The sequence below is a fragment of the Mytilinidion resinicola genome (assembly GCF_010093595.1).
Source record: "Mytilinidion resinicola strain CBS 304.34 unplaced genomic scaffold BDZ99scaffold_6, whole genome shotgun sequence".
Lineage (NCBI taxonomy): Eukaryota > Fungi > Ascomycota > Dothideomycetes > Mytilinidiales > Mytilinidiaceae > Mytilinidion > Mytilinidion resinicola.
Window position 1 is genome coordinate 696,553 of NW_022985442.1, and position 25,921 is coordinate 722,473.

The 25,921-nt window shown below is 53.0% G+C and overlaps 9 protein-coding genes across 9 annotated transcripts; 8 read left to right on the forward strand and 1 right to left on the reverse strand.

Annotated features, from left to right (window-relative positions):
* Positions 1-73: 73 nt before the first annotated feature.
* Positions 74-1,493, forward strand: BDZ99DRAFT_383983 (adenine nucleotide alpha hydrolases-like protein; the record flags this gene model as incomplete). Its single annotated transcript, XM_033715357.1, has 2 exons — positions 74-614; positions 685-1,493. The coding sequence occupies 2 exons, from the start codon at positions 74-76 to the stop codon at positions 1,491-1,493; spliced, it is 1,350 nt and encodes a 449-aa protein (XP_033579216.1).
* Positions 1,494-1,957: 464 nt separating this feature from the next.
* On the reverse strand, positions 1,958-5,394 carry BDZ99DRAFT_568956 (alpha-glucosidase-like protein; the record flags this gene model as incomplete). Its single annotated transcript, XM_033727835.1, has 5 exons — positions 1,958-3,570; positions 3,752-3,841; positions 3,891-3,946; positions 4,026-5,043; positions 5,148-5,394. 5 exons carry the CDS (start codon positions 5,392-5,394, stop codon positions 2,366-2,368), a joined length of 2,616 nt encoding a protein of 871 aa, XP_033579217.1. The 3' UTR covers positions 1,958-2,365.
* Positions 5,395-8,163: 2,769 nt separating this feature from the next.
* Positions 8,164-8,953, forward strand: BDZ99DRAFT_383063 (magnesium-dependent phosphatase-1; the record flags this gene model as incomplete). The annotated part of the gene is made up of 2 exons (XM_033715309.1): positions 8,164-8,463; positions 8,570-8,953. The coding sequence occupies 2 exons, from the start codon at positions 8,164-8,166 to the stop codon at positions 8,951-8,953; spliced, it is 684 nt and encodes a 227-aa protein (XP_033579218.1).
* Positions 8,954-10,907: 1,954 nt separating this feature from the next.
* Positions 10,908-12,567, forward strand: BDZ99DRAFT_460986 (uncharacterized protein). The gene is made up of 5 exons (XM_033719513.1): positions 10,908-11,243; positions 11,327-11,431; positions 11,484-11,869; positions 11,923-11,990; positions 12,102-12,567. The coding sequence occupies exons 1-5, from the start codon at positions 11,100-11,102 to the stop codon at positions 12,482-12,484; spliced, it is 1,086 nt and encodes a 361-aa protein (XP_033579219.1). The 5' UTR covers positions 10,908-11,099; the 3' UTR covers positions 12,485-12,567.
* Positions 12,568-13,063: 496 nt separating this feature from the next.
* Positions 13,064-14,278, forward strand: BDZ99DRAFT_568959 (uncharacterized protein; the record flags this gene model as incomplete). The annotated part of the gene is made up of 2 exons (XM_033727836.1): positions 13,064-13,492; positions 13,567-14,278. The coding sequence occupies 2 exons, from the start codon at positions 13,064-13,066 to the stop codon at positions 13,924-13,926; spliced, it is 789 nt and encodes a 262-aa protein (XP_033579220.1). The 3' UTR covers positions 13,927-14,278.
* Positions 14,279-15,054: 776 nt separating this feature from the next.
* Positions 15,055-16,385, forward strand: BDZ99DRAFT_474459 (uncharacterized protein; the record flags this gene model as incomplete). Its single annotated transcript, XM_033721910.1, has 4 exons — positions 15,055-15,158; positions 15,249-15,446; positions 15,803-16,199; positions 16,251-16,385. 4 exons carry the CDS (start codon positions 15,055-15,057, stop codon positions 16,383-16,385), a joined length of 834 nt encoding a protein of 277 aa, XP_033579221.1.
* Positions 16,386-16,589: 204 nt separating this feature from the next.
* Positions 16,590-17,467, forward strand: BDZ99DRAFT_263649 (uncharacterized protein). The gene has a single exon (XM_033713814.1). It carries the CDS (start codon positions 16,717-16,719, stop codon positions 17,254-17,256), a length of 540 nt encoding a protein of 179 aa, XP_033579222.1. The 5' UTR covers positions 16,590-16,716; the 3' UTR covers positions 17,257-17,467.
* Positions 17,468-19,209, forward strand: BDZ99DRAFT_263650 (uncharacterized protein). The gene is made up of 3 exons (XM_033713815.1): positions 17,468-18,043; positions 18,095-18,369; positions 18,420-19,209. The coding sequence occupies exons 1-3, from the start codon at positions 17,678-17,680 to the stop codon at positions 18,757-18,759; spliced, it is 981 nt and encodes a 326-aa protein (XP_033579223.1). The 5' UTR covers positions 17,468-17,677; the 3' UTR covers positions 18,760-19,209.
* A 1,825-nt stretch (positions 19,210-21,034) lies between these two features.
* On the forward strand, positions 21,035-24,572 carry BDZ99DRAFT_568962 (Piwi-domain-containing protein). The gene is made up of 4 exons (XM_033727837.1): positions 21,035-21,258; positions 21,308-22,404; positions 22,480-23,963; positions 24,019-24,572. The coding sequence occupies exons 1-4, from the start codon at positions 21,107-21,109 to the stop codon at positions 24,220-24,222; spliced, it is 2,937 nt and encodes a 978-aa protein (XP_033579224.1). The 5' UTR covers positions 21,035-21,106; the 3' UTR covers positions 24,223-24,572.
* The last annotated feature ends 1,349 nt before the right edge of the window (positions 24,573-25,921 follow it).

A 25,921-nucleotide genomic window follows, 5' to 3' on the forward strand; every position in this document is an offset into this window, starting at 1 on the left:
AAAATTCCCAGGCGCCCCTCAGCGCCACCCCTCCAGGGCCTCCAACCACCAATATTCTAGCATAAAGCACAATATGGCACCCTCTATCTGTGCCGTATGCCAGACCAATCGTGCACTAATCCTCCGTCCGAAAAACCACCAGAAGCTTTGCAAGCCCTGCTTCATCTCCGTTTTCGAGGCCGAAATCCACCACACAATCACCACCAACAGCCTTTTTCACCGCGGCGAGCGCATCGCCGTCGGGGCTTCGGGCGGCAAAGACAGCACGGTACTTGCGAGTGTGTTGAAGACTCTCAACGAGCGATATGACTATGGCGTAGAGCTAATACTGCTCTCGATCGATGAGGGCATCAAGGGCTACCGGGATGACTCCCTCGAGACCGTCAAGCGCAATGCAAAGCAGTATGGCATGCCACTGACAATACTGGGTTACGATGAGCTGTATGGATGGACAATGGATCAGGTTGTGGAGCAGGTTGGCAAAAAGGGGAATTGCACGTATTGTGGTGTCTTCCGGAGGCAGGCCCTGGATCGAGGGGCGGCCAAGCTGGGAGTCAGACATGTGGTTACGGGACACAACGCTGATGATGTCGCGGAGACCGTGTTGATGAACTGTAAGTTCCTTCTTCCTCTGCCTCAGAGAAGGAAGACTACTGGGTGGCTGACGGCCTTCGTGCCTGCCAGTACTACGTGGAGACCTCCCCAGACTCTCTCGAACGACTTCGATCGTAACCTCGACGCCTTCGATTGTCCCATCCTCTCCAGAGACGACCTCACACACGAACATCAAGCGGAGCAAGCCTCTCAAATACGCCTACGAGAAGGAGATTGTGCTATACGCTCATCACAAGAACCTCGATTACTTCAGCACCGAATGCCTGTACTCGCCAGAAGCCTTCCGAGGCAGCGCTCGCGCCCTGATTAAGAACCTCGAACGAGTACGCCCAAGCGCTATTCTAGATGTTGTGCGGAGTGGCGAAGACATGGCCAAGCTCGTGCCTGGAGGGAATGACAATTGCGGGAATGGATGTGGGGGTCAAGCTACACTCGTAGAGGAAGAAGAAGGTGGCTGTGGAAGCTCAAATGGGAGAACAACAGGAGGAGAAATGGCGTCAATGGAGCAGCAGCTTGTACAGAGCGAGGCTGCGGCGGAGGGAGGACTAGAGGTCGAAATTACCACAGCTGCCTCAAAATCTCCGAATCCTCCAGACTCGGACGTTATACCACTCGTGACTGGCAAGAAGGGTAAAAAGCTGAAGGGCCCTCCTCACGGTACCCGCAAACAGCCTGCTAGACAAACCATGGGACAATGCGCCCGCTGTGGTTACCTCTCTAGCCAGGACATTTGCAAAGCATGCGTCCTCCTTGAAGGTCTCAACAAGAACAGGCCTAAAAACTCCATCGAAGTCACTTACGACATCCCCGAAGAAGCATCTCTCAATGGCAATACCGTCGTCAACGGCGTCCAACAGCTATCACTAGGTCCGGACTGAAACCGATTCACTCTCGACACAGCACAGTATAGCACAAACCAATAAACGGCCAAAACCGTCCCCGATTCCTCCCGCACTCACGTTGCTACCGTCAAAATGTGGCACATTCTCCGCCTCAGGATCCCCATCTGCAGATTTCCGTGCAATGCAGGCGATACCAGAAGCCTTTGTGTAACCGCAGATACCGTCATACCCGCCTTATTCCCGCGGCATATACAACTCTCCCCAACACCATCGGCAACTCGCATCGCGCACGTCGACCGGCCAGACACAGAGCATGGCGATGTGCGGACGCACAGTACCCATACCACGTACTGAGCTGGCTGTGCTGGGGGCGGCTGTCATCGGCTACGACGTTGTGGACATGGGTTCAGTGGAACACCATCACGAGTGCACGCGGGCACATGTAATATCTGGGGATATCATGCTGCCGCGTCTGGTGATTTTGAGCTTGAGATGGTGGGGATGAGGTTGTGCTGGAGGCACTGGTGACAATGTGGATATCTATCCTAGCATATCGCTACGTATCTAAGTACCTAGGTACCTCCTTTGTAGCGAAACGCTTCGGGACGTACCTCGCTATCCATGAAGTCACAAGAAATCAGTTGTACCATAGCAGTACAGGTGTTTGAAATAGAGAAGATGGAAGGTCTTATTCACAGCTCGTGATTGTTACATGTAGTACCAGCCACTAAAAAAGGTAGCAAGCCACAAGCACCGCTTGCGCGCGAGCAGTATGCAGAATCTTCCCGATTGCCAACCGTATGCATGATCCAGCAGTAAGTGCTAGAAGATGCAATGGCGTTGGCATCCAAAAACCCATCCGTCGTCGCATCTCACACATTCCTCCCCACATCTGCTGCTCCACTTGCTCACAGACTCCACTTGAACCCCTCGCTCAACTCCCACGGCCCATCCACGCTGAGAGCACGCTTATCTCCAGCACCACCCGCAGACTGCGGGTCGAGGACCTGGACATTCATAATCTGCATCGCGGTCGCAGGAAGGATCCCATCCGCAAACAAAGACTGCCCATCGTAGTAGAACTCCAGATCGAGAATCGGGTCTTGCACCAAGCTCTCTCCATCGTCGACGTACAACGACCCACGCGCCGTCCCATCCAGGCCCGGCGCAACCGTGATGTTGAAGTCCTGCTTGCGGACTTCGTCCAGCGTCATCGCCGAGAAGGCGCGCTGGACGATGATGCTGCCGCCTTTGATGTGCAGCGGGATGTCCGTGAGCTCGACGTTATTCAGCGTGATGCTCTTGCCGTGCCCGCGGATGGCCTTGCCGGTCCAGTAGTCGTACCAGATGTCGTCGGGGAGGTAGATGCTGACGCTCGTGCTGTTCTCGTCCATGACAGGAGACACGAGTAGACCAGGGCCGTACAGCCACTGTGTTTGAATGCCGAAGGTGTTCGAATCATTGGGGTACGCAAAAAACAGCGGCGACACGAGAGGAGTTCCGTTTTGCGTCTGCCTGTACAAAGCCGTGTAGATGTAGTCCGCGAGCTTATACCGGACGTCAATCGCCTTCTTCGCGGCCGCCGTGACGATCGGCCAGAGGTAGAACTCCTGCTTGGCCGCGGTGATGTCCGCGTGGTTGCGGTAGAAGGGCTGGAAGGCGCCGAGCATGGCCCATCGCGCGCACAGCTCCTCGTTGGTGTTCTCGTTGAAGCCGCACACATCGCTGCCGACCATTGGCATCTGGTGGAGGGAGGCGAACGTCAGCATCTGCTGGATGGTGATGCGGTAGTGCTTCCACTCTGACGCGTTGTCGCCGAACCAGTGAGCGACTTTGCGGCCCGCGCCAGCGAAGGTGCTGCGGGTGAGGACAAAGGGGCGTTTTGAGGGGCGACGGGCAAGCATAGCGGTGCGGGAGGTGTAGGCCATCATGGTGCCGTAGAAATTGTGGGTGTCGTATTGGACAGTTCCGTCGTAGTTGGAGATGTTAGTCCAGATGGCGCGGTTTGAGATATCGCCCTGGTGGTTGTGAATGCCATAGGGTGGGAGGAGGAGGTTACGGCCGTTAAGGCCTTTCATGCTATCTCCAGAGTCGCGCTTTGATTGAGGCTGGACTATAAGTGGATATAGTCAGTAAATGTTCGTAAGGGGGAAGGGGTTGGGGCATGTATTAGATCCTCTTAGCCTCCAGAGTTCTTGGAAACACTACTTGAGCGGAGTCCTGAAACTCGACTCGAGCGGCACTTTAGAGAACCTGACGAAAGGGCATCTGATATGTTGTCCTATATTACATACAATCTTTGGGGAAACCAGGAATTATGCGGCCAGTGTCATTTCGCGGTGCCTGTGCGGGTGCCGGCGGGATATCGTTTTGGCTTGCAAATACTAGAAACATGTAAGTACGAGAAACTCTGCAAGATAAATGGTTTCATACCTTCAGGGACGCATGTTACATCTGGACAAAAGTTTGAGGCTTCATTCATATCCACCCTAAAGAAGTATTAGCCGATAGCTCCCACCAATTCTCGGCCAAGCAATCTTGATGCCAACTAGTAGCAGGTACACCTACCAAACACCATCTATATCAACTCCCGTGTCTGGGTCAAAGGCTCGACCAAGCTCGTCCGTCCACCACTTCTCAGTATTTGGAGCGAACCAGTCCGGATAGGCGACTACCCCAGGCCAAGCGACGGCCTCGTATGTGGCGTTGTTTGCAGTCTTTAAGAAGACATCTTGGTTCACGCCGCGCTTGTATGAGTCGAGACCCGACACCATGTGGATTCCAGGATCGAGAATCAGAATATAGCGCTGGTTACGGCTATGCAATACATCAACAAGCTCCCGCATCATACCCATCTTGAAGCGCTGAGGATCAGTCGTGAAGTCTTGGCGCTTGTCCATGTAGTTGATATCCGTCCACATGACTTCGAGAGGGATTTTAGCTGTGGAGTAGTTGGCGATGACTTCAGCCACATCCAAGGTGTCATTGTAGCCGTACTTGCATTGGTGGAAGCCGAAGGTCCAATACGGCTGCATGGCAGGTAGTCCAACTATCTCGGCATACTGCTTGTTGACGTCCACAGGGCCGGGACCGGCTACTATGTATAGATCAATGACGCCGCCCAAGGTATTGTACTCCAGGAAAGTGCCCGAAGACGGATTGTCGATGTTGATATCCATGCCATTGGAGTTCAAGAGGAACACACCATGCGTGCCATTGCCACCGCGGTGGTCAAAGTACATGGGGTGGCTGCCGTACAAGTTTGCATGGTCAGGGATGAACGGTGATTCGGCGTTCCAGAGCGTGCGTGTGTAACGATGGGTCTCCAGTTGAAAGGAGTCGGAATGCTCGCCAAGGCCGTACAAGCTGGGGTTTTGCGGCAGCTGGGTGCGGAGACGAACATATTGTGACTCGAAGATCAACGTGCCACCGGGTCCCGACGTGTCAAAGAGTATCTTGCCAGAATCTTTGCGCTTCACCTGGAATGAGAAGGGCTTCTCGGTTAGATCAAATTCGAGAGCAGCTCCGGATGCTTCAACAGCATCGTTGTTGGGTCGTGGGAGAACGGACTCCTGCACTTGGTAGACTTGATTGGCGGCATCAAAGATCTTTATGTGGAGGCGGTCATCGGTGGGAAATATTAGCCACAATTATCCAGTTGAACAACCGCGCGTTGCAGGCCCGACTTACTGGTCTGGTACTCCACCAGCAGCGTCAATGCATCCAGATCTTTTCCGAACACATTGCACGCTGGTCCAGCGAGCTTGAGATCAGCTGTAAGGGAGGAGTTGGTCTTAACGATGTTGTACACATTGTAGCCAGGACAGCTATCGATGGAGGTTGAATTGCGTGCAACAACGGCGCGGGGATGCGCAAGGGGGCTTGCAATGGCTGCAGTAGCGGCGGACGCCACTAAGCACAAGAGGCTAACAAACATGCGGGCGCCTGAAATAGGTATGGTGAGCCTCGCTTAGAAGCCAATTGAGATAGGGGAGTCTCTAACTTAACTGTTGGAGTCTACTTCTGCGATATACCTGTGGTGATGTGTTTTCTAGGTTGACGGACACAGCGAGTCTTCTGTTGAAGCCGTCAAAGCCGTTGAGTCTTTCGTAGGGCCCAAGCTTGCCAAGAGATGCTCAACGGGTGAATGCCCGAGTTTGGTGCGTGACCCTGTTTTGGTTCTCAAGGCCACGATGCTATACCGTGCTCCCCCACTGTGCCTTCTCTCCACCCGGCTTCTCGACCTTCTCTTTAAACAAATCTAGTCTGCCTCCAGATGTCCTGGCAAGCGCGTCGCAACTCTGCGCAGTGCGCCCAGTGACCGACCAGCAGCAAGTTTGATTGCATGGTAGTGGTCCCGCAATCTATATGTGTCCCATGACGATCTAGAAGACCCAGCAGGACCATCCATATGCAGGTTCGACATCGTGGTCTACCCCGGCCGTGGTGGTGAGTAACGGTGCACGCGACATCGCTGGCTCGTTGGCGAGGGTCGCGCGTAGCCGATTGTTTCATGTAGTGTGGCTGACATTCGAAAAGAGCTTTGAGCCGTCTCGTAGATTGTCGACTGCACATGCTCCTCTTCGGTATCACCTTCTAAACTGCGAGTAGATCTGCATACAGTCAATAGTTCACGTTCGGGAGCTGCGTCGAGTCTGCTAGTTGGAGTTCGGTACGGTACAAGAGCTCTCCATCCATGATCCGAGCAGCCGATAGTCCTCTACACTCGAAAGATAGTTCGCGATTTGTTAAGCGCAAGTTCCAACAATCCAGATGTCGCTAAATCTTGGTGTATGAGAGGTAGAACAAAGAATGAGAGTTGAGACCGCCCGCTGACACAGAGCGGCAACTTTGACAAGTTGGCAACAAGCTGTGCTCCCATCCATCCATGGACCGCATCTCTCATAACTCTCGAGTCCTACCACAATATGTACGAGAATAGGGACGCTATGCCGATCATAAACCCGAGCCAGCATCTGACGGCGCTTGTTGTGCTTCCCGAGCTCCCACTCCTACAAACCGAAGTTACATCTCTACATCCACGCAGAGTGCAGCGCTGAAAGCCTGCATGGCAATCGATATTTCGGCATACGCCTCATGATATGCATCTCTAGCTACGGCGGCTAGCTCATGCTGTAACTGGTCCTTGCGTATCGTGAGACAGTGCATTTCCTATATCTCGGGCGCACGGCCCTGTCAAAATCCTCCTCAATCTCAATGAAAGATATTGCTCCGGAATGTCTTGCTGTAAAGACGCGCAGAAACGTCCAGAGTTCGTGTAGTAAATCGGCAATCTCCTATAGTCTTTCAATGATCACGCTTTATTCGCATGGAGATGATATTCAATGAACGAATCAAAACTCCCCGGACCAAACACAACGAACTCGGCAGGTGGCGCCACTTTTGACCTCGATAGGTAGCTTCGGATATCAAACCAAGGAACTCCTATTGTTTTGGTCCAGTGATGATTGGGTCTATTCAATCAGCTGGTTCTATCCGGTGTCATTTCAATCGTCATAATCTTCGATATTACCTTCAGTATACACCAAATTTTCTTGCTCGTGGCGCTACACTCCTTGATGAACACATCCTACTCATGAAATAGCTTTTTCTCGCGGCCTCCGTGCTGATGTGGTCGAGGTCAAGTTGAACAGTCCCAGCGTGCACAAAGCGCCATCAAGCGTGAACCTCTAATCGGCAGTTCGCAGGAGCGATATGAAATCGTAAGAAGAGCCCGAAACATCGGAGGAATGGCTTCCTAGAGAAGTGAAAGGGAAACAAGATTTCAAGGAAGATTCAGAAGGCTGGAACTGCGATGATCTTACCGTGTCGAGGCTTGATGTAGAGCAACTTGGGGCAGGAAGGGGATGAAGCGGTCGTTAATGGGGTATAATGGAAGAAGTTGATCATCCGTTGGCTCGCCTCCGGAAATGTTATCGTATTGGGTCCCCGGAGCAACTTTGACCACCGCGCCTGAAGATACCGCTAGGACCTGTAGTCATAGGGTTTGACCGCTGAATGCGCTCAGTTGGTAGGCAATCCTTTTTGCTCATAGTACCATATCTAGACAGTGTGACGATGGTCTAGGACAGGAAGGTCGCACATTGGGCCGCCGAGTCCATCTATTTGACGTATCTTGGGAAATGGAGACATGAGGGACAGATCTAGCAGAGTTGCCATTGCGGAGGTCTCCGAGGTACGCTTTAGAGTTACCTGGTCTGTTGACATTTGATGACTGTCCTAGCGGCGAATTTCTTGACATCAACAGCATCCCCACGTGCGCTTGACAAAGTATCGTACAAGGTTTCGCGACGTAAAAAGTTTTGAGGCTGAGCCGTATTTGCAGAGAGTTGAGATAAGAGCGTAGAATGCAGCCTTCAAAAGCATTCGGGCATCAGGCTCGACTTTAGTCTTGACGGATTAGACCCTCGTAACAATGAAACATACCAGTAGTCACAATTCCAAGTGAATGCAAGTTATGAGTTTGATGATCTGAATCCAGGGGCGAACTTTTTCCGTTTCGTCCATGACCAAATCCTCCTCAGCCCTACCGACTCGCGCCTTCTCCAACATCAACACCAGTTCCGGCATACCGCCACCTCTGGCTCTACCCCGTCACGTCCTTTCCCCATTCACCATCCTCCTCACCCTCCTCCTTCTTCTCTCCCTTCTCTCCAAACCACATCTCAACCTCAACACCATAACCATGCCCCGCAAATCCGGCCCCCAAGCCTCCTCCTCCAGCAACGGGGCCGATTCCTCAGACCCCACAACCACCGTCCTCCCCTCAACGAACACCCGGGGCCCATCTACCTTCTCAGATGGCGGTCCATTGCCAAAAATGATCGTCTTCGACCTCGACTACACTCTCTGGCCATTCTGGGTAGATACACACGTCACGCCGCCACTGAAGGCGATTGTAGGAAAGGGCGCGGGGACCAAGGTCAAGGACCGGTATGGGGAGGGGTATGGGTTCTATGGGGATGTGCCGGAGGTTTTGGCTGCGGTAAGCTGCGCTATTCTCAACCCAATTTACTCAATGGCCATCTTGGCCCTACCTAGGGAGCTATGAGACGCAAGAAGCATGTATTGATCTATGGGAAATGATATAGATCCGAGCAAAAGACATCAAAATCGGAGCCGCCTCTCGAACCCATGCGCCAGAACTCGCCCGCGAGATGCTCAAGCTCCTCTACGTGCCCTCCTCCTTCTCTGCCGCAACCTCTGCCTCCGACCCCTCCTCCACACCACAGATGAAAGCACTCGAGAGCTTCGACTACCTGCAGATCTTCCCAGGGAACAAGATTACGCATTTCGAGGCGCTGCGGAAGCAGTCGGGGCTCAAGTACGAAGAGATGCTGTTTTTTGACGACGAGGCGCGGAACAAGAATGTGGAGACTTTAGGCGTGGTGATGTTCCTCGTGAGGGACGGGGTTAGTACGAAGGAGATAGATCGGGGAGTGGAGAGTTGGAGGAAGCGGAATAAGGTGGGTTGAGTGGTGGTTCTAGGCATGGTACATGAATAGAGGGCGATTTAAGCGTGCAGAATCGGCAATTCTGCTTAAAGATGACATCAGGTGCCTTGGCTTGACTATACTTAGTTGTTGCTAGAAGATACGACACTAGAACGGCATTTGAGCGATTTGGATCCAGCGGGAGATGATCTTTCCTACGAAAACACGATACCACACGAGATGAGGCATAATGAGCGCGAGTTGGATGCTGAGCGGCGTTTGAGTTGGACGGCCCGTTGGCAGAGACAAATACCATGCTTCCACAGTAGTTATGATACCATACAGACACATAGACTTGGCAACGACTATAGAAGACAGTTTTGGGAGGGCTCCAGGCTATTCATAGCGAGAGAATAACAATTAAATCACTAATTGGCATTTGATCTCAGCAAATTGTTGCCCCATTCCGTCAGCACTCAAAGCGTTCCCCCAGCAGCATAGGAGCCATTCGTCCTATCAAAATCAAACAATCTATGCCCAAACATTGCAATTCCTTGCCTGCTCCTCGCCTTGTCAAGCTGAAGAAACAATATATCAGCCAAATATATCAGCCTCTTCGACCCGGTGGAAACCTGAGTAGGCCGAGTTTCAGGCTTCAAAGCTTCCTAAACTATGATAGATGTATATGCCACCATCGCCCTCGGTCGAGATGGCCACAGATTCCATTTCCCAAATGTGACGAACCTTCGAGGTGTACATATGTTGTATTTCCAAGAGGCCCGCGTCCATCATCAGCATACCTGTCACCCACCCTGAATCTCCGCGGCGCAACAGCCGCCTGCACCCACCATGCTTGTACCACCCAGGATATATCTCATTGGTAACGGATCGCGGGGGACGGCATGCGAGGAACGGGTCGACGCAGCGTATGAAAGCGTCTTCAGAGGCATCGCGATGATAGTGTGGCCGAGGCTAAAGAAGGAGGAATCTCAGGGTAGTTTTGTTCGGAGGCGCGGTCGCATCGTCAGTGTTGAGGAGGAATTGGCGAGTCAAGGGGGCTTTGAGGTCGAGGGGCGGTCTTTGCATTAGCTGCAGGAGTGTAGGTAGCCCTGGAGAGTTGAAGTTAGGGAGGAAGGAAGCTTCTGGTTCTGAGAAGCTCCTGCTACTAGAGGTAGATTAGTTGGGGCATCGCGAGGATCGTTAGTAGGTCGTATGTATATGGTACAATTCAAAGCGAGGTCGCGATGTTCCTTGAGATCGTTGTGGGGAGGGAGATCGGGCGCAGGATCATCAAGCTTCGTGTGCCTTCCAAGGTTTTAGCCCTGACCTCCACTCAACACCACAGCCATACTTGGAGATACGATTCCAGCGCGAAAGGAGCAGCAGTGCGAGGGATACACGCAGCGATGTCCTTGCCAACTCACAAGTTACCTGTTCATTAATCTCCTACTCGGCCAAAGCGAACCGGCAGCTCCCTGCGGGCCCCTATACACGCCTTTCATATGCCACTATGCCGCGGTAAGCAGCTGCAAAATTTCAGCGCCCGCCAGCGAGATCACCAGGGTGCCAAGAGGCCAGCTCCGGCAATATCAGGCAAGAAATTCGCAACGAGTGGCTCCATGACGGCTTCCAGAAGAATTTGAAACGCTGCTCCCTACTGCGTTTGCTCTAGGGCTGTCAGCAACAGCGCCCGCGTTGCCAGCCAGTGGGCATCGACGGCGCCAGATCTCACACGGATTCTGAGCACTGCCCCTGGCTGATCTCGTATACGGCGAGCTTTCCACGCCTGCGGATTGGGCGGGCGGCGAGGACCGGGGGCGACCAGCGTGGAGTTAGGGCCTTGGAGCTGCTAAGCGTGTCCGATCCATCATGGCGGCAGGTCTACATGCATGCACCACGGCCCATCATGCATGGCATTGGCCGAGGCATGTTGTCGACAGGATGATTTATGTAGTTGGCCAGAACCCACATGCTGGGTCCCGGCTTCGTGGGTGCAGGTGTGTTGTCAAATGGGTTTTCTCCTTTCCCCTTCGACGCTCCAGCTTCCTCATTTTTCGTGTCCTGTGTGTGTCCATGTGGTTGACCAAATACGAGACATCGCCTGAGGCATCGTCGTGAGCGCTGATGGTGCTGTGCTGGTCCGTTTTCCAATTGAATCCTCGACACATTCGCTTCCACCCCCGCCCAGATGGCTGACAGAAGCCATGAGGTGCTTGCGGTAGCAATTCTATTTCTCGTTACCTCGTGGATCGCTGTCAGTTTAAGAGTCTATGTTCGCGCCGGTATGCTCAAAACGTTCGGGCCAGATGATTGGACTATGGTAGCGACTCTGGTGAGTGCAATCAGGACTCCTCAAGGATCAGCGAGCAAAAAGGCATCCCTTTCAATGCAGAAAAGTCGCTCATAATCCCACAGCTGCTCTTCACCGCGTACCTTATCTGCCAGATTGGAGGTGTCCTGTATGGCACGGGTAGACATGCCAAAGACCTTGGCCCCGACAACAAGCGAAGGGCGCTGCGAGTTTGTCTTCCAACTGATCATCCACACCGAGCTCCCACTAACACGGTTACAGTATTGGTATTTCTGCGAGCTATTCTACATATCAAGCAGCTGCACGCTTAAAATCGCACTGGGCATCTTCTTTCTACGCTTCTCTACCAAGAGAACCCATATCTTGATAACACGTCTGTTGATGATTGGAACCGTTATCTTCGGAACGGCCTATCTCTTCCTCGTCATGTTCCAGTGTACTCCAATCTCCAACTTCTGGACCGTCTCTCCCGGATCAGCACGATGTGTCGACACTAAGTACCTCAGCGGGGCGACATACGCCGCGAGTGGCCTCACCGCTATAGTAGATTGGACTTTTGGCATCCTTCCTATATTCCTCGTGTGGAACCTACAATTGGACCGGAGAGCAAAAGCCTATGTTGCTGGAATTCTAGCTTTCGCGTCCATGTAAGCTTTTCGGCTTGGATAACTAAAGTGTTTCGAAACTGACAGCTTCATAGTGGAAGCATAGCAATAATAGTCCGCATCCCCTACGTTTCAGGCCTGGATAATTCGGAGGACTACCTCTGTAAGTGTCTCCCCTTGATATCGCGTACCTACAACTTCTCGTCTTCAGCCCGAACTGGCCACCTTCAGCTCTGTCTGCATTTGATCAATCTCTAATGATATATCTCCGCAGGGTCTACCACCGATCTTGCGATATGGTCAACAGTAGAACCCGGTATTGGCATAACAGCTGGGTGTTTGGCGACACTGAGACCGCTTCTTCAAACTATACTCTGGCGTGTAGGACTCAGCTCCTCTACTCCAAGTGCAGCACAACAACTCGGAGGCCGAGGACGATCAAATCGCCACAGCAGATTCGGTCATCATCGGGGGAGCCACTGGCTTGCTGATCTCCGTCCAGACAATGTGGGGACCGTCACCAGCGTCACAGGCCCTTCGAGAACTAGCAGGCGGACTCGGTCAAGCAGTACAGGTACAGAGCGGATGATTTTAGGAAATGGTGGGATCACAAAAGAGGTCGTGGTGGAGTACATGTCTGAGGCGGGTACTGTATAATTCTTTGTCTGTTCAGGGGCGTAACACGGCTGTTCATGGGCGTTCAAAAGGATGGGATAGACTCGTGCAATTCAAGATGAGGTGACGACGCCGCAAGGTGTTGCATCGCAACATTCACCTTCACCGTGCTGTCATTGCGATTTCATCACTGTCGCACAGACCAGTTCTAGTTCACTTCACTTGTCAAACTCTCCTACTTCAACACCTTTCGACCTTCCTTTCTTTCCTTCTCAACGCCCTCATTCACACAGACCCGTTCCTACACACACCACCAGCGTCCACGTCAGCTTCATGGCTTCGTGATACTTTTCTTGTCCAGCGCTATCTGAGCTCCTTCGCTCCAGCAAGCTCCGCGTCAAAAGACCTGCCCGCTCCGCGCGCTCTGGACTATCCGTCGATTCACACGCTGAAAACGCTTCCAACCAAACCATCATCACCGTAGGCCTTCTCCTCCCTCTACCTGCCCAGCTACTACCTTCAACTCTCCTCTCCTCCTCCCAATCCGTCACCTCTCCTCACGTGATTCACACTCCTCTCATCCTACCTCCAACCCTAACCCTCCAAACTAGAGCCATCACAATGCCCTACCTCCCACCACCAGATCCCGCTTCCTTCGCGCCCCTCGCCTCGGCCCTCGCTCTCCCAAATGCCGCCGCGCTCGAGGCCGAATTCGCGCGCCACCTCACCACGGCCAACCACAACATCGAGATCCACGGCCCGTACGCCTTCGCGCTGCCCGTCTTCTCGCGCGTGGCCGGCCACCCCCGTGAGCGCCGCGACCTGCGGGACATCGAGGCCGTGTCGCTGCAGGCGGCGGACCAGGCGGTCGAGTACCGCAAGATGAGCACCGTGTCGGGGTCTGGCAGCGGGGAGCTCGACGCCTTCGAGGCGCTCCACCACGTCGTGCGCGTGCTGCTGTGGCCGCTGCTGCGCAGCCGCGAGGCCGCGGGCCTGGACGGGGAGAGCTGGGGGTGGGCGGTTTGGGGGGTTAGTGGCGGGTACTTTGGGGTAAGTGATTGAGAAAGGCTTCTGCCCCTGGGCTGTTGATAGAGGAGGTTGCTGACATGTCGTTTTCTGCACAGCCGAATCAGGAGTGGGTCGCCAAGCGGCGTGCCAGGCTGAAGGAGATGCTGGAGAGCCCCACGCGGGTGTCGGGGAGCTTCCATGTGCTGGGGACGGTTCTGGTGGAGAGGATGATCCAGCATCAGGACAGCGTGCGAACCTGGCACCTAGTCTCTGTGCTTTGCTCACTGCTGGCATCGCTGGGGAGGGAGGTGGTGGTGGGAGAGGTGGATTGGGCGGCTGCGGCGGCGGAGATGAGATTGCCGGGGTGCGAGGAAGAGGATGAGGAAGAGGAGCTGGAGATGAGGGGAAGGAAGCAGGAGCGTGGGGAGGAAAGGGGTGGCCCTTGGGCGCCCCTGGAGGCGTATATGTTCGGCTGAAAGTAGTGCAGATTTGGAGGGTAATAGGGGGTGTGTTGGACGAGGCGGCATGAATCGGGCTGGTGTTTAGAGATTTTTGGCCTTGGAGTGGTGCTGTCTGGAGTGGCTTGGTGGAGCTTCTGGGTACGGAAAGCTCTGGGGGAGTATGTGCCGATTTGCGGTGCTTAGTTGGATACAACCACTAGCTAGGTGAACTGGGGGGTTTTTTTTGGCCGTGCTGAGTGCACGAGCGGAATTGAATCGAGTTCTCTTACGTATTGCAGGTCCATATGTCTATTTGAAGGTCTCCGAAGCATTTGATGTCTCCTAGAGGCCCGATATCAGCTTTCGAGGAATTGCGACTATTTCCACGTGGATGATGGTGTTGGTGGTGCTTTCAAGCATGGAGAAATTTCTGGATCCAATGTAAACATCTATACACCGTGAATTGAGTAGTAAGGAATACGTTCTCTAGCCTTCATACTAGCGCATGAATCATGCAATTTTGCAGATCTAGTTAAACCTTTGTGGACCTCCCACCCATTATAGGAATATTGTGACACAATGTCAAAGTTATCGCCCTGTAAATTGAGCGTCTAGAAGTATGTTCAGCAGCCTTGATATCAACACTTCAGTGTTGCGGTATTGCGAACCCGATGAACTGTTCAAGGGTTTTCTAGACTATACGAGAAAATAGGGTCACGATGTAAAGATACAGACGCTGTAGATCGGGCCTTAATGAACAGATTCAACCGCCTCAATATTTGGACATTGAAAATGCAACTTTGCGGACGTGTTGATCTATCTGAAGCTCTCCTGGCCGCTAGATGGATTCGGAGTTGGTCAGAGCTTTTCCTCCTCAAACCCCCCATCTCCCTCTTGCTGCCACAAGACTCCATCGCCCGTCGAAGCCACCCCGTCAATACGAATCGCTCTCAGCCTGATCACGAAAGTATGGCACTAACACCACTCGGGGCCAATATCAATCGCCTTCCTCAAGCCAAGAATGCAGAAATGTGAACCTCAGCACCAAGGCTGAAATCCTTGCGTACAGCCTTCTCCGTCGCTCACATGTTCCCCCTCCAATTTCGCCTTGGTCGCCCGAATGCCGTCAATTCCGCCCAGTATGCATAGATTTACGTGTCCGGCATGGCGGTTTTCAGCCTTGCATATTTCCCTAACCGAGCTGGCCTCTCAACACCACCTGCTCCTCCGGGAGGCCTCTTCTATATGCACACAGCCTTCTTGTCGTCGTGAGCCTCGCTGTTGAGTGGCTCTCGATGAAGGCCTCACGGCGGGCCATCTTTGGCGTTTCTTTCTATTGGATGCTTCGTTATCTTCAGCCTGGGTCATCGCGGGTCCGCCGGGAGGCAACGGGCCTCCCGGAGGGGTCTCATGGCCGCATTGTTGCCGCCTTATGGCTGCCTTATGGCCTTTTTTGACAGCCTTGGTGCCGGTAGTGCCAGCGATGTCAGATTGAGGAGAGGTTTGATTGGTGCCCTGAGCTTGTTGGGAGTTCTGAGGCTCTCATATGGTCGGACGTATGCATAGAGAGATGTGAGCGTATCATTGCTTTACAGGAAACAGGGGATGTCCTCCGCGACTTCTCAGCCTTAACGTCTTTATCCCGGTCTCGATATGTCACACGCATCTCCAATTGCCCTTCACCCTTTTGCCGCCTTTTCTATATCAACCCTGACACTGTCCACAAATTATCCATCACACCTATCACTTATCACCTACCCTTCGTAGATCGGAGCCCAAGACTATAGGAACCTAAGACTTATATACCACAACTATCGCCTTCACAAACCTTCTCTAAGCCGGATTCAAGCAAGCAACTCCTGCAACTCTTCTTTTATAACACTTCGAACATTGTCCTATACGCACATGATAGCTCCAACTACAACGTCGTTTCTAGCCGATACATTCCAGACCTCTTTAAGTTTTTGAAATCTATCTTTCAAACACTTCGAACGCTGGTCTATGCGCATGCAATAGAACCACTACAACATTATTGCCAGCCGCAATGCATCATCCGGGTCAGCTTCCGCGGAGGGAGTGGATACTCCTGCTGTTCTCAGTCGATCTCACCAAATGGATCTGCTGCCGTGGCAACGACGGATATCCCATCTTCGATGACTTGCCCCATCTGCGGTATCTACTTTACCGTCGGCGACTCTCGCTCGCCATCTCGAGAGGGAAAGGCCACGTCGGAGCTTTTAAAGATATTCGCTCTGGGAATTCGTCATAGCTGTCTGCAATACCGCCATCAAGCCTGTCACAAGTGTAAAGTATGCATCACTTCTCTTGAATTAACGCTGGAGATACACATGCCCTAATAGATGCAGCAAGACACGAGAAAGTCCGACAGAAGTGTCACCAACCGCAACCCATCGTCCTCAGCTCATTTGCGCTCTATCTACCGCTCCCCAACCTTCAGCGTGGGCAGCCTCACATTCAGACGCCTAAACGAATGACAGAAGCGCCAATTACGAGCATACTGGCTGCGGATACCCTTCTAGTCACCAAAACATACGACTCCTGGCCAAGCTAGCCAACTCTAGACTTACCATTCCGTCCAACTTGGATAGGGCTCCTGCCTGGACAATAATCCTTCTATGTTGGGACTACCTGACCGAGCATCTGAACTTTACCTTCGCCGCTACTACGAAGTGTTGCGCTGACGAAAATAAGTATCCAGCATCCCAATCTCATGGAGGGCTCGTGGAGACTAAAATATTCGCCGACACGCCAAACGTGTGCTTGCCGCTATGAGAGAATTATCGGTTGCTATAGAAGCCTCGTCCGATGAGAGATTCCTCGCCAATCGTATGCAACGTCGTGCTGGAAACAAATACGGCGCTTATTATAACGTCGCCCCGCATCTTCGCTGCGTCCACTTCCACACCCGACATGGTTGTCCGCAAGGGCAAGCACGATGAGAAGCGTGGTGGTAAAGGCGGAGGAGATGATCCACCGATGGAGGTCCTCAAAATGGATCGAACTCCTATCTGTCAGGCAGCTTTCTCGGAGCGTGCGATCTGGAAGGCTGTCCGTCCAATGCCCAGTGCACGAGGTCAGCGCCTACAGCACCACCAGAAAATGATACACACTGGTATCAAGCCTTCAATATTTCCGTTCAACAATCAGAGCCATATCTATTCTCGAGGCTTCATCCTTGAACATTTCGAGCATCTGCAACGTTACCATCAGATGTACGCCCGCCTGAAAGGCCTAACCTGGAACCATTCCCCAGACGGCTCTCGCGATGACCATGAGCTGCGCTGCCATACGAGTCGCGCCTCAGACTGGTTCACCCTGGATTCTCAACTTTCACTTAGCGTCTAAAAACGCATGTACGTATCCAGCTGATTTTCGAAGATCTTTAGATGGTATAAATCACGTGGGTTTCCTTGCCTTCAGCCTCATGAAGGAACCGCAACCTCGTGAAAGCATCACAGCCTTGGGAAGGCATCAGGCGACGTCTGCCTTCTCTCAGCCGAGCGGTTAGCTGCAAGCAAGCCCGACCTTGCCACTGTCCAGGGCGCACTTACCCTCTTGCGTCAGCCTCACTCTTCGCACGTGCTCTTATGCAGAGCGACACTCCAAGAGGCCCGAGAGGCCGAGGGCCTCTCCTAAGGCTCTTTAGAGGGAACCTTCTAAAAGCCGTGACGTTCGCTCCTGTCTAGGCACGGGAATTGTGCAAGATCGTGACACTGTGCTATCTAGCTATTTTGCCAGCCGCTTCATATACTATCTTTCACATGCGATGGACGATTATCTTGAATTTCTCGGTCAATCCCTCGTTCCACGTCCAGGCACCGTTGTTTGTCAACCCCCTTCCCATAACTCTTATGGTTTATTCGATGACTTCGAAGGCTTTCCATTCAGTAGTTCACAAGAATCATCAGGCTCGGGTTTCGATTCTAGCACAACCGAATCCTTGTGGCTTGAGAGCGACTCAGCATTTAGGGATGCGACTCTTGGTTCCGCGCCCATTAGCTCCATTGATACCGTGACCGACCGACCCTTTGATGCAAGAGATGTATCATGGCAGCAACATGTAGAGGTTCCAATGGGACGTCCAGACATGCCTATGAATTCCTTCTCGCGTCATCCCAACGGTGTTTTATACGTGAGCGCTACGAAATGCCCTCCCAAAATCACACTGTTAATTCTTATGCAGACGGCACTGAAACAACCCCCCGAGTTCCAATCTAGCCTGACGGATGGGTTCGATTTATCATTCGAAACGTCCTCAGATCTCCACCTTGACCTGGGCGCTTCCAAACACCCAATTTCATTCCACGCGAAAATTTCCACTATGCAGCCTACCGCTGAAGCTACATCGGCAGTCCTTATAGCGGACAATCAAGCGATTGACCCTTCAACCCATACCGGCCCGTTTCATTGCACGGAAATAGAATGTGGAGCCATTTTTCCTCGCCACAAGTCTTTCCTGTAAGCTTCACTCTTCCGAGGGCAGACCCGTTTACTGATATCCCATCCAGGCAACATCTCAAGACGCATCAAAAGCCGTACAAATGCGCGCATGAGACATGCCCATGGGCCTTTCGGCTCCGAAAAGACCTCATACGTCACCAGAAGACTCACAGTATCTCCTCCGCCCCAGGAATGCAAATACGCCTTGGTACTTTCTTCTACTGCCGCCATGCCGGTTGCCCATCTTCACAAAAGGGGTTTTCGCGGCGCGATAATCTGCTGCGACACTATCGGAATCACCACGATGATAAAACTGAAGCGGGAGAGGAAAACAACGAGCTTAGGAGGAGATCAACGCGGCAAAAGGGCTGGTTAAGCAACGGCGGCTCCTCCGAAACGACGAATTGATAACGAGAACGCTATTAGCGAACTCCTCAGATCTCTACGGCTCATTGCAGCGAGCACCGCTAAATCAATACCGACCGGCTACTTGCATGACTGGCCGGAGGTATATCACGTATCCAGAGGACTCCTGACGAATCAATGACCCTCAATGCGAGGATCCTCTCGGAGGCCCGATCTGAGCTGCAAGGCCGTTCTGTAGCTCGCCGACAGATCCGACACCTCCACGTCTGATCCACAGTGTATGACCTGTCCTACTCACTGTGGCTCTTGCTGAGCTCATTGGGCCACTTCAGACGCGTCTCCCGCGTGATGGATGGATCGAGAGGCAAGCCTCTAGTTCAAGAGCCATGGATGAGAGTCTCCTCTGCCGTCCCTATTGAGCTTGTCATGCCACTCCAAACAGCGCCACCTCGTGGGTAGTTCGATCCGAAGAGCGTGTACCTGATTCGCGAGCGACGGTTCTCTACATCTCGGCGCCTCAAGCTACCTATATGCAGGGAGGCGGTCACAGCTTTACGATCCCGTGCGGAGGAGTAATGGCCCAATTGTTGATCTGGACGATGAGGGATTTGGGTGTGTGGAATACGCGACGATTCTCGAGTTTGTTTGCTACCATGCGCCGCCTCTCAGGCGGCTCAATGTAGCCTGTCAGAAGACAATAGGTAAAGGTTACACGTCTGATCTAGCTTCCGCGGGTTTTGCATTCACAAGTGACAGACTCTGCACGGCCCACGAGGTCTTCAGTGTACTGATTTCATGACCAGCGCGACTGCTGTGTAGTTGCTGATTTAGGAGGTGCTGAGTTCCCGGCATGGGCATTCGAGGCCTCTGATTCAGAGCGTACGGAAACAATATTCACGTGATCTAGATTCTGCACAGCCCCCTGGCCCCGACGATCTTCGATGTGCTTGCTACATTGCCAGCGGCCTCTGTTACACGACTTCCAATATACAAGCTGTGGCTTATCGGCTCGGTTTCAGGGCGTTGCTCTCATCTCATTCCTCCTGAAGCCCCTGCACGTACCCGCACTCCTTGCCGGCAGCGAGCAGCCCATTTGGTTGATTTTTCCGGTGAGTTGGAGCGAGTGACGCAGCGCTCATTGCACAGATGGTGCCAGGAATGCACGACAGAGGCTGTAAATCTGATATCATATTTTCGCAATAGCTCAATAATCACATAAGAGCGCCCAACACGCCCTCCCTCGCCGTAACCCTCTTACTTGATCATTGCCTTGCTCTCGAGGTAGATTTTGTGCTCCCACATCGCCCTTGTATACAGTCTTCCCACTGTGCCGCCAGATAACGTGATTACCCGTAGCCCCGCGCGCTTTTAGCTTCGCGTTGGGTCATATCCGTCCGTGCCTCTGCGGGGCCCCGTCTTCCGGCGTTCGCTGCAAACCTGACTGCAGCATCACACCGCTGCCGGTGCCCAAACACCAGTCCTGCTACAACATTGCTCCTGTGTGCTCCCTCTGCGTCGTCCTTTGAGCAAACCTAGGGTCGGTGTTCTGTACAGCTCAAGTCTCAGAAGTGGGGCTTCTCTCTACCCTCCAAAGACCCTGCGTCATCCGTGTCTGTTGGAAGTTCTGTACATACAGCGCATGTATATACAACTTCTTGAAGAACATCTACCTACTACGATTACGCGGTCGTGGAGCCCATGTGTGGTCACTAGGTACGTCTGTTGGGAGTCTCTTTGTCGATTACGGGGATCAGGTCACTCGCGGTTTGGTTGAGCTCATTACCGCTGGCACTTCTGGTCTCATGGCCCCGGGGGACCCTCAATGAGGTAACTTGGCTGCCAAGACTGAGGGCTCCCTCAAAATGCGTTGGGGTGTGGTGCCTGATCTCAATCGAACTGCCTCAGGCGTGAACTTAGCCTCGTGCGCCAGCAAGCTGGCACATTGGTCCACAGTGGTCTGATTAGCGCTGGGTACCTCAATGAGATAGGAGGTAGCTGCGCCTCCAGATATACTGGTTGGCTCGTTCGATCCGGGGTGTGGCGCCTGGCATCACTTATCTCACCACGCGTGGGCGGCTCAGCTTTGTTTCATGTGCCCCACGCACTGCTCTCAACTTCTTCACGTCTTCACCGCGCTCACTCCCCATCATTTCTTAACAGTAACTGACCTCCTCACTCGTAGCTACAGCAGCTGCCTAGCTTACGTCAGCTTTTGTGCAACCTCCACCACTTAAGAGCCTCGCCAATTGCCCCGCTTTAGCCCCCTTCCACTACAAGTCCTTCACAAAGCGTCCTCTTCTAGACCTATTCCGCTTCAAGTTGTCTAGCACACGTGCTCTAGAACACCTCACCAGTCACTTGTTCGCTCAACACCGCACCCACATACACAATGAGCACCGGTCGTGGCGGTCGAGGCGGCCGTGGTGGATTCAGTGGCCCTCCGCGGGGAGGTGGAGGTGGCCGTGGTGGATTCAGTGGCCCTCCGCGGGGAGGTGGAGGTGGCCGTGGAGGCTTCGGAGGTGGGCCTGTAGCTGTCTTTGGGTAAGCAACATCCACCATTTGAAACGCAGCGCTAAAGATTTCGCTTCAGTAATGGCACGTTTCCTCAGCCGGACCCAGAGGTCACCAAGCTCGAGGACGCGTCGACGAAGATGGATTTGTCCGCCCAGATGTCCGACCTCTCTGTCGCGGATCGTCTGCCTCGCCGGCCTGGATACGGCACTCTTGGCAAGAAGATTGTCCTTTGGGCCAATTACTTCCCGTTGACTCCCGCTGATAAGTCACCAAAGTACCTTTATCGGTACAGCGTGGCGTTCCAGCCTGAGGGAACGGCCACCCCGAAGCCGAAGAAGAAGCGCCTCATTGAGATGCTTCTCTCACAGCCACCATTCCAGGGGACTACGGCTGCAAGCGATGGGGCTCAAATCATTATCACAACGGACAAGGTGACACTCAACGGTCGCCAATCATTCGACCTTGTCTGGCACGCGCAGGGCGCCGAACCAATTCCTGCACCCACGGCCGGTGAACCCCCAGCACGAGCGGCAGCCCGAAAGCGCAACTTGCGGAAGCTTCTGGTGGAAGAGCTGCCCCCTGTGTCTGTCGGAGATCTGCTGAAGGACATTTCCTTCCAAGGTGGTGGCGGATACTACCCTCTGCGCATGGAGACCATCCAGGCCCTCAACATCTTGCTCTCCCAAGGCCCGACTTCGAAGGCCAACCATGCGGTTGGCGGAGGTAACAAGTTCTACCCCTTCGCTAACCCGGAGCTTGTCCAGGCAGATCTTGGTCAGGGTCTCCTAGCCTTACGCGGATTCTACTCCAGCGTTCGAACGGGTGTTCGTCGGATCATTGTGAACATCAACGTCGCCACCGGTGCCTTCTACAAGCCCGGTCCGCTGATGACTCTCTTGACCGAATTCAACGGCGGGCCTCCGAAAGATGCCCTACAGTCCGCTCGGATTGCGGCGTTTGCGAAGAAGTTGCGCATCAAGACGCGATACCTTATTGACCTTGATGTGAACGGGAAGCCAAAGAAGGACAAGAATGGGCCCGTTCGCAAGGAAAAGATTCACACCATTGCCGAGATGTCCGCGCGAGGTCAAAACGCCACAAATACTCATTTCGACTACACCAACCCTTCCGGTGCCACCCAACGTTTGACCGTGGCCGCCTACTTTCAACAGGGTAAGCTTGACCGTACCCCGTGGAGGCCATGACGCTCCCATGCGCTTAATACTCAGGTTGCTAATGTGTCCGTAGTGCACCAGATCACGCTGAAAACTCCCGCGTTTCCGTTGGTAAACACGGGCACGAGGACTGACCCGTCGTGGATCCCAGCGGAACTTTGTGAGGTTCTCCCAGGCCAACAAGCCAAAAGGCTACTGCTTCCGAACCAAACTCGATCAATGATTGAGTTTGCAGCACGCAGCCCCGATAAGAACGCCGTGTCCATTATTCAGTCCGGCCTCAACGTGGTCGGTATCAATCCGGTATCCCAAGGTATCAACACCTCTTTGCAGAAGTACGGCATCAAGGTGAGCGCCTCTATGCTCACCGTCGACGGCCGCATCCTTCAGCCTCCCGCCCTTCAGTACAGCAAAACCACCAATGCTGTTAGGCCACGTGACGGGAAGTGGAACTTGGCGGACGGAATCAAGCCTCGTCCATTCTTCCAAGGCGTAAGTATTCCCTCTTGGAGCTGTCTCGTTATCAACGAGGGAACGCGGGACACGATATACGGGGGCGCCGCGGCCCTTAATCGGTACTTGATCGACTTCTCGGAAACCTTGGGCCGATATGGAGTCAAACTCGGCAAAGCAACGGCCCCAGTGATTGCTTCTGTCAGCGGTCAGGACCTAAATTCACGCAATGGGAAGGCTGTTACGGACATTCTCAACACAACACTCAGGAAGTTGCCCGCAAAGCCGGCGTTTCTGTTCGTTCTTCTGCCGAGCGACAACGCCTTTTTGTACGACTGCGTCAAGTACCTATGCGACATCACGCTGGGCGTCCCCTCCGTGTGCAACATCGGCCAGAAGTTCTCCAAAGAGAAGGGACAGGCCCAATACTTCGCCAACGTCGCGTTGAAATTCAACTTGAAGAAGGGTGGCGTGAACCACTACGTGTCGGACGCGGAAATGAAGCCTCTTGACGCCAGAACGATTGTTTTTGGCATTGACGTCACCCACCCTTCGCCTGGTAGTTCCGAATCTTCACCATCCATCGCCGGCGTCGTGGCCTCTTCCGATACAAAATTCACCCAATACCCGGCCAGTATCCGCACGCAGCGTGGTCGACAGGAAATGGTCTCCGACCTGGAGGAAATGATCACGGAACGGTTGAAGCTTTGGTCTTCAAAGAACAAAGGTCTACCCGACAAGGTGATCGTGTACCGAGACGGCGTGTCGGAGGGCCAGTACGCGATCGTGCTGGAGAAAGAGTACCCGGCTTTCGTGGCTAGTTTCAACAAATTGTACGGCGCGACGTCGAAACATCCAAAAGTTTCGATCATTGTGGTCGGGAAGCGTCACCACACCCGCTTCTATCCCACAACGGCTGCGGACGCTGACGGTCGAACTGGCAATTGTTCGCCCGGAACCGTGGTCGACCGAGGCGTCACTGGCGAGCGCTTGTTCGACTTCTTCCTCGTAGCACACCAAGGCCTCCAAGGCACGTCGAAGCCGGCCCATTACGTCGTCATAAAAGACGACAACAAGCTCGGAGCGGACCAATTGCAGCGACTTGTGAGTATTTCCTCTTGTTTCGCCTTCCGTGACAAGAAAGCTGACGTCTCCCAAGACCCACAACCTCTGCTACACCTTCGGCCGCGCAACTCGCTCTGTGAGCGTCTGCCCTCCCGCTTATTATGCCGACATTCTGTGCGAGAGAGGCCGCTCCTACCTGCACAACGTGCTGAAGGGAGACGGTTCGGCCGCTTTTACCAACTTTTCTTGGCACCGCGATGTGCACCCAGCGCTTAAAGACTCCATGTTTTACTTGTAAGCGTTTGAGAAGCGAAAGCGTAGGTGCTTCTAGTGCTTTTTCGACTGCAAGCAGCGTGAGCGTGAGCGACAGCGCGCGATTTCCCGGTCCTTTTCGTGCTTTCTTGCTCATTCTATGGAGCTTTTGGTGGCCTCTTCGGGCTGAATTTGCGGTAAAAGCGGGCGATGGGTGCTTCTTTCTTGGAGATTATGCTTCTAAAGGGGGATGGGGAGCGGTCTTTTCTGATAGTATTTGCGACTAAAACTAGACTAAGAGGGGTCCTTTATAGTAGTCTTTGCGACGAAAGCGACTCAATGGGTAGACCTTTCTAGTCTATATAGCGACGGAATTAACGAATCATGACTTCACACTCTGGGGACTCTTTGTAATACTTGTGACTGGGACGCTTTGTGAACTGCTTGCGACTAAGAGGGCTCATGCTTTGGGGGACTACTTGTAACTGGAACGCTTTATGCTTTGCTTGTCGTTTATTATAAGTGCTTTTAGTAGGCGAATGCTACCGTCTAGAGTGCCCTCGCACGGTGAACAAATCCAGCGCACGATGTCAAATTCCGGAGGTTTCAACTTAGATGCAGTTATTTCACGGTGTTTCAACACCGTGGTGCCACTGCACGGAGTCCTCTGATACCATGGGAAATTTCAGGATACGACGTCAAGTTCCGGAGGCTTCATATCAGATGTCATGCTTGTACGGCGTTTTGACACGTTGATAACGATGCCTGTGGCGGCCTCACTGCGCTGGCTCAATTAAGATTGGTTGTGAATGTTCGGAGGCCGTGAATAGGATGTCGACCTCTCGCAGCATTTTGGCGCGTTGATGACGATGCCTGTGGTGGCTTCGCGTTGTTATTTCAATCGGAATACGATGGAAAGATTTCGAGATCAAGGATTGAACGTGGTGTTTTCACAGCGTTTTGACACGTCAACAACACTGCCTGTGGTGGCCTCGCTGGGTTGGTTTAATTGATACTGGATATCAAGATTCAGTGGTCGTGAACCAGAGCTCGTCTTTTTCCGGCGTTTTAACACGTTAATACCGCTGCCTGTGGTGGCTCCGCAAGGTCAGTTTGGGGAGAACACGATGTCAAAGATTTGTAGAGTATAAATCACAGGTAGTCATTCTATAGCGTTTTGACAAGCTGATGACGCTATCTATGGTGGCTTCGTGAGGTCAATTTAATGAAGACACGTCGTGAAGATCACGAGAAAGTGGATTAGACGTAGTCATTAGCGATCTCAATTTCCACACGTGACTTCGGTCATTTACGCGTATGATTGGACCGAAACATAAATAAACAGACAGGGTCGGGATATCAGCCTTTCTTTCACCCCCTTACGCGCCCTGCATCGCATCCCCCACCATTATCGAAAGGAATTCAACAAATCATCCACCGAGCACGACAAGCAGTTGAAGATGTCCAGGCTTGTGGTAATTATCTACACTCAATGAGCATCAGATGTGTATCTGATCGCTAACCACCATGCTAGGACAACGCTATCCCCTCTAAACCCGTTGCCCACGGTCCCATTCTGGGATCTATCGATCCCAACCGCGCCGTTCAAGTAACTCGAGCGGACCCTATCGGCAAGAAACCCTCCACAACTGTCAAATCAATCAAACCGAAAGCTGCTCCGCCGCTCCTAGAACCATACGATGTTATGCAGCTCACCTGCTTACTACACACTGAGAAAGAAAAGA

Bases quoted from the DNA above. Each gene is read 5' to 3' on its own strand.
- BDZ99DRAFT_460986 (XM_033719513.1), top strand. From the start codon at position 11,100: ATGGCTGACAGAAGCCATGAGGTGCTTGCGGTAGCAATTCTATTTCTC. The intron at 11,244-11,326 runs GTGAGTGCAATC...ATAATCCCACAG, and splicing joins GGACTATGGTAGCGACTCTG to CTGCTCTTCACCGCGTACCT. The intron at 11,991-12,101 runs GTAAGTGTCTCC...ATATCTCCGCAG, and splicing joins TAATTCGGAGGACTACCTCT to GGTCTACCACCGATCTTGCG.
- BDZ99DRAFT_263649 (XM_033713814.1), top strand. From the start codon at position 16,717: ATGAGAGATTCCTCGCCAATCGTATGCAACGTCGTGCTGGAAACAAAT.
- BDZ99DRAFT_263650 (XM_033713815.1), top strand. From the start codon at position 17,678: ATGGACGATTATCTTGAATTTCTCGGTCAATCCCTCGTTCCACGTCCA. The intron at 18,044-18,094 runs GTGAGCGCTACG...ATTCTTATGCAG, and splicing joins ATCCCAACGGTGTTTTATAC to ACGGCACTGAAACAACCCCC. The intron at 18,370-18,419 runs GTAAGCTTCACT...TATCCCATCCAG, and splicing joins CCTCGCCACAAGTCTTTCCT to GCAACATCTCAAGACGCATC.
- BDZ99DRAFT_568962 (XM_033727837.1), top strand. From the start codon at position 21,107: ATGAGCACCGGTCGTGGCGGTCGAGGCGGCCGTGGTGGATTCAGTGGC. The intron at 22,405-22,479 runs GTAAGCTTGACC...ATGTGTCCGTAG, and splicing joins GGCCGCCTACTTTCAACAGG to TGCACCAGATCACGCTGAAA. The intron at 23,964-24,018 runs GTGAGTATTTCC...ACGTCTCCCAAG, and splicing joins CGGACCAATTGCAGCGACTT to ACCCACAACCTCTGCTACAC.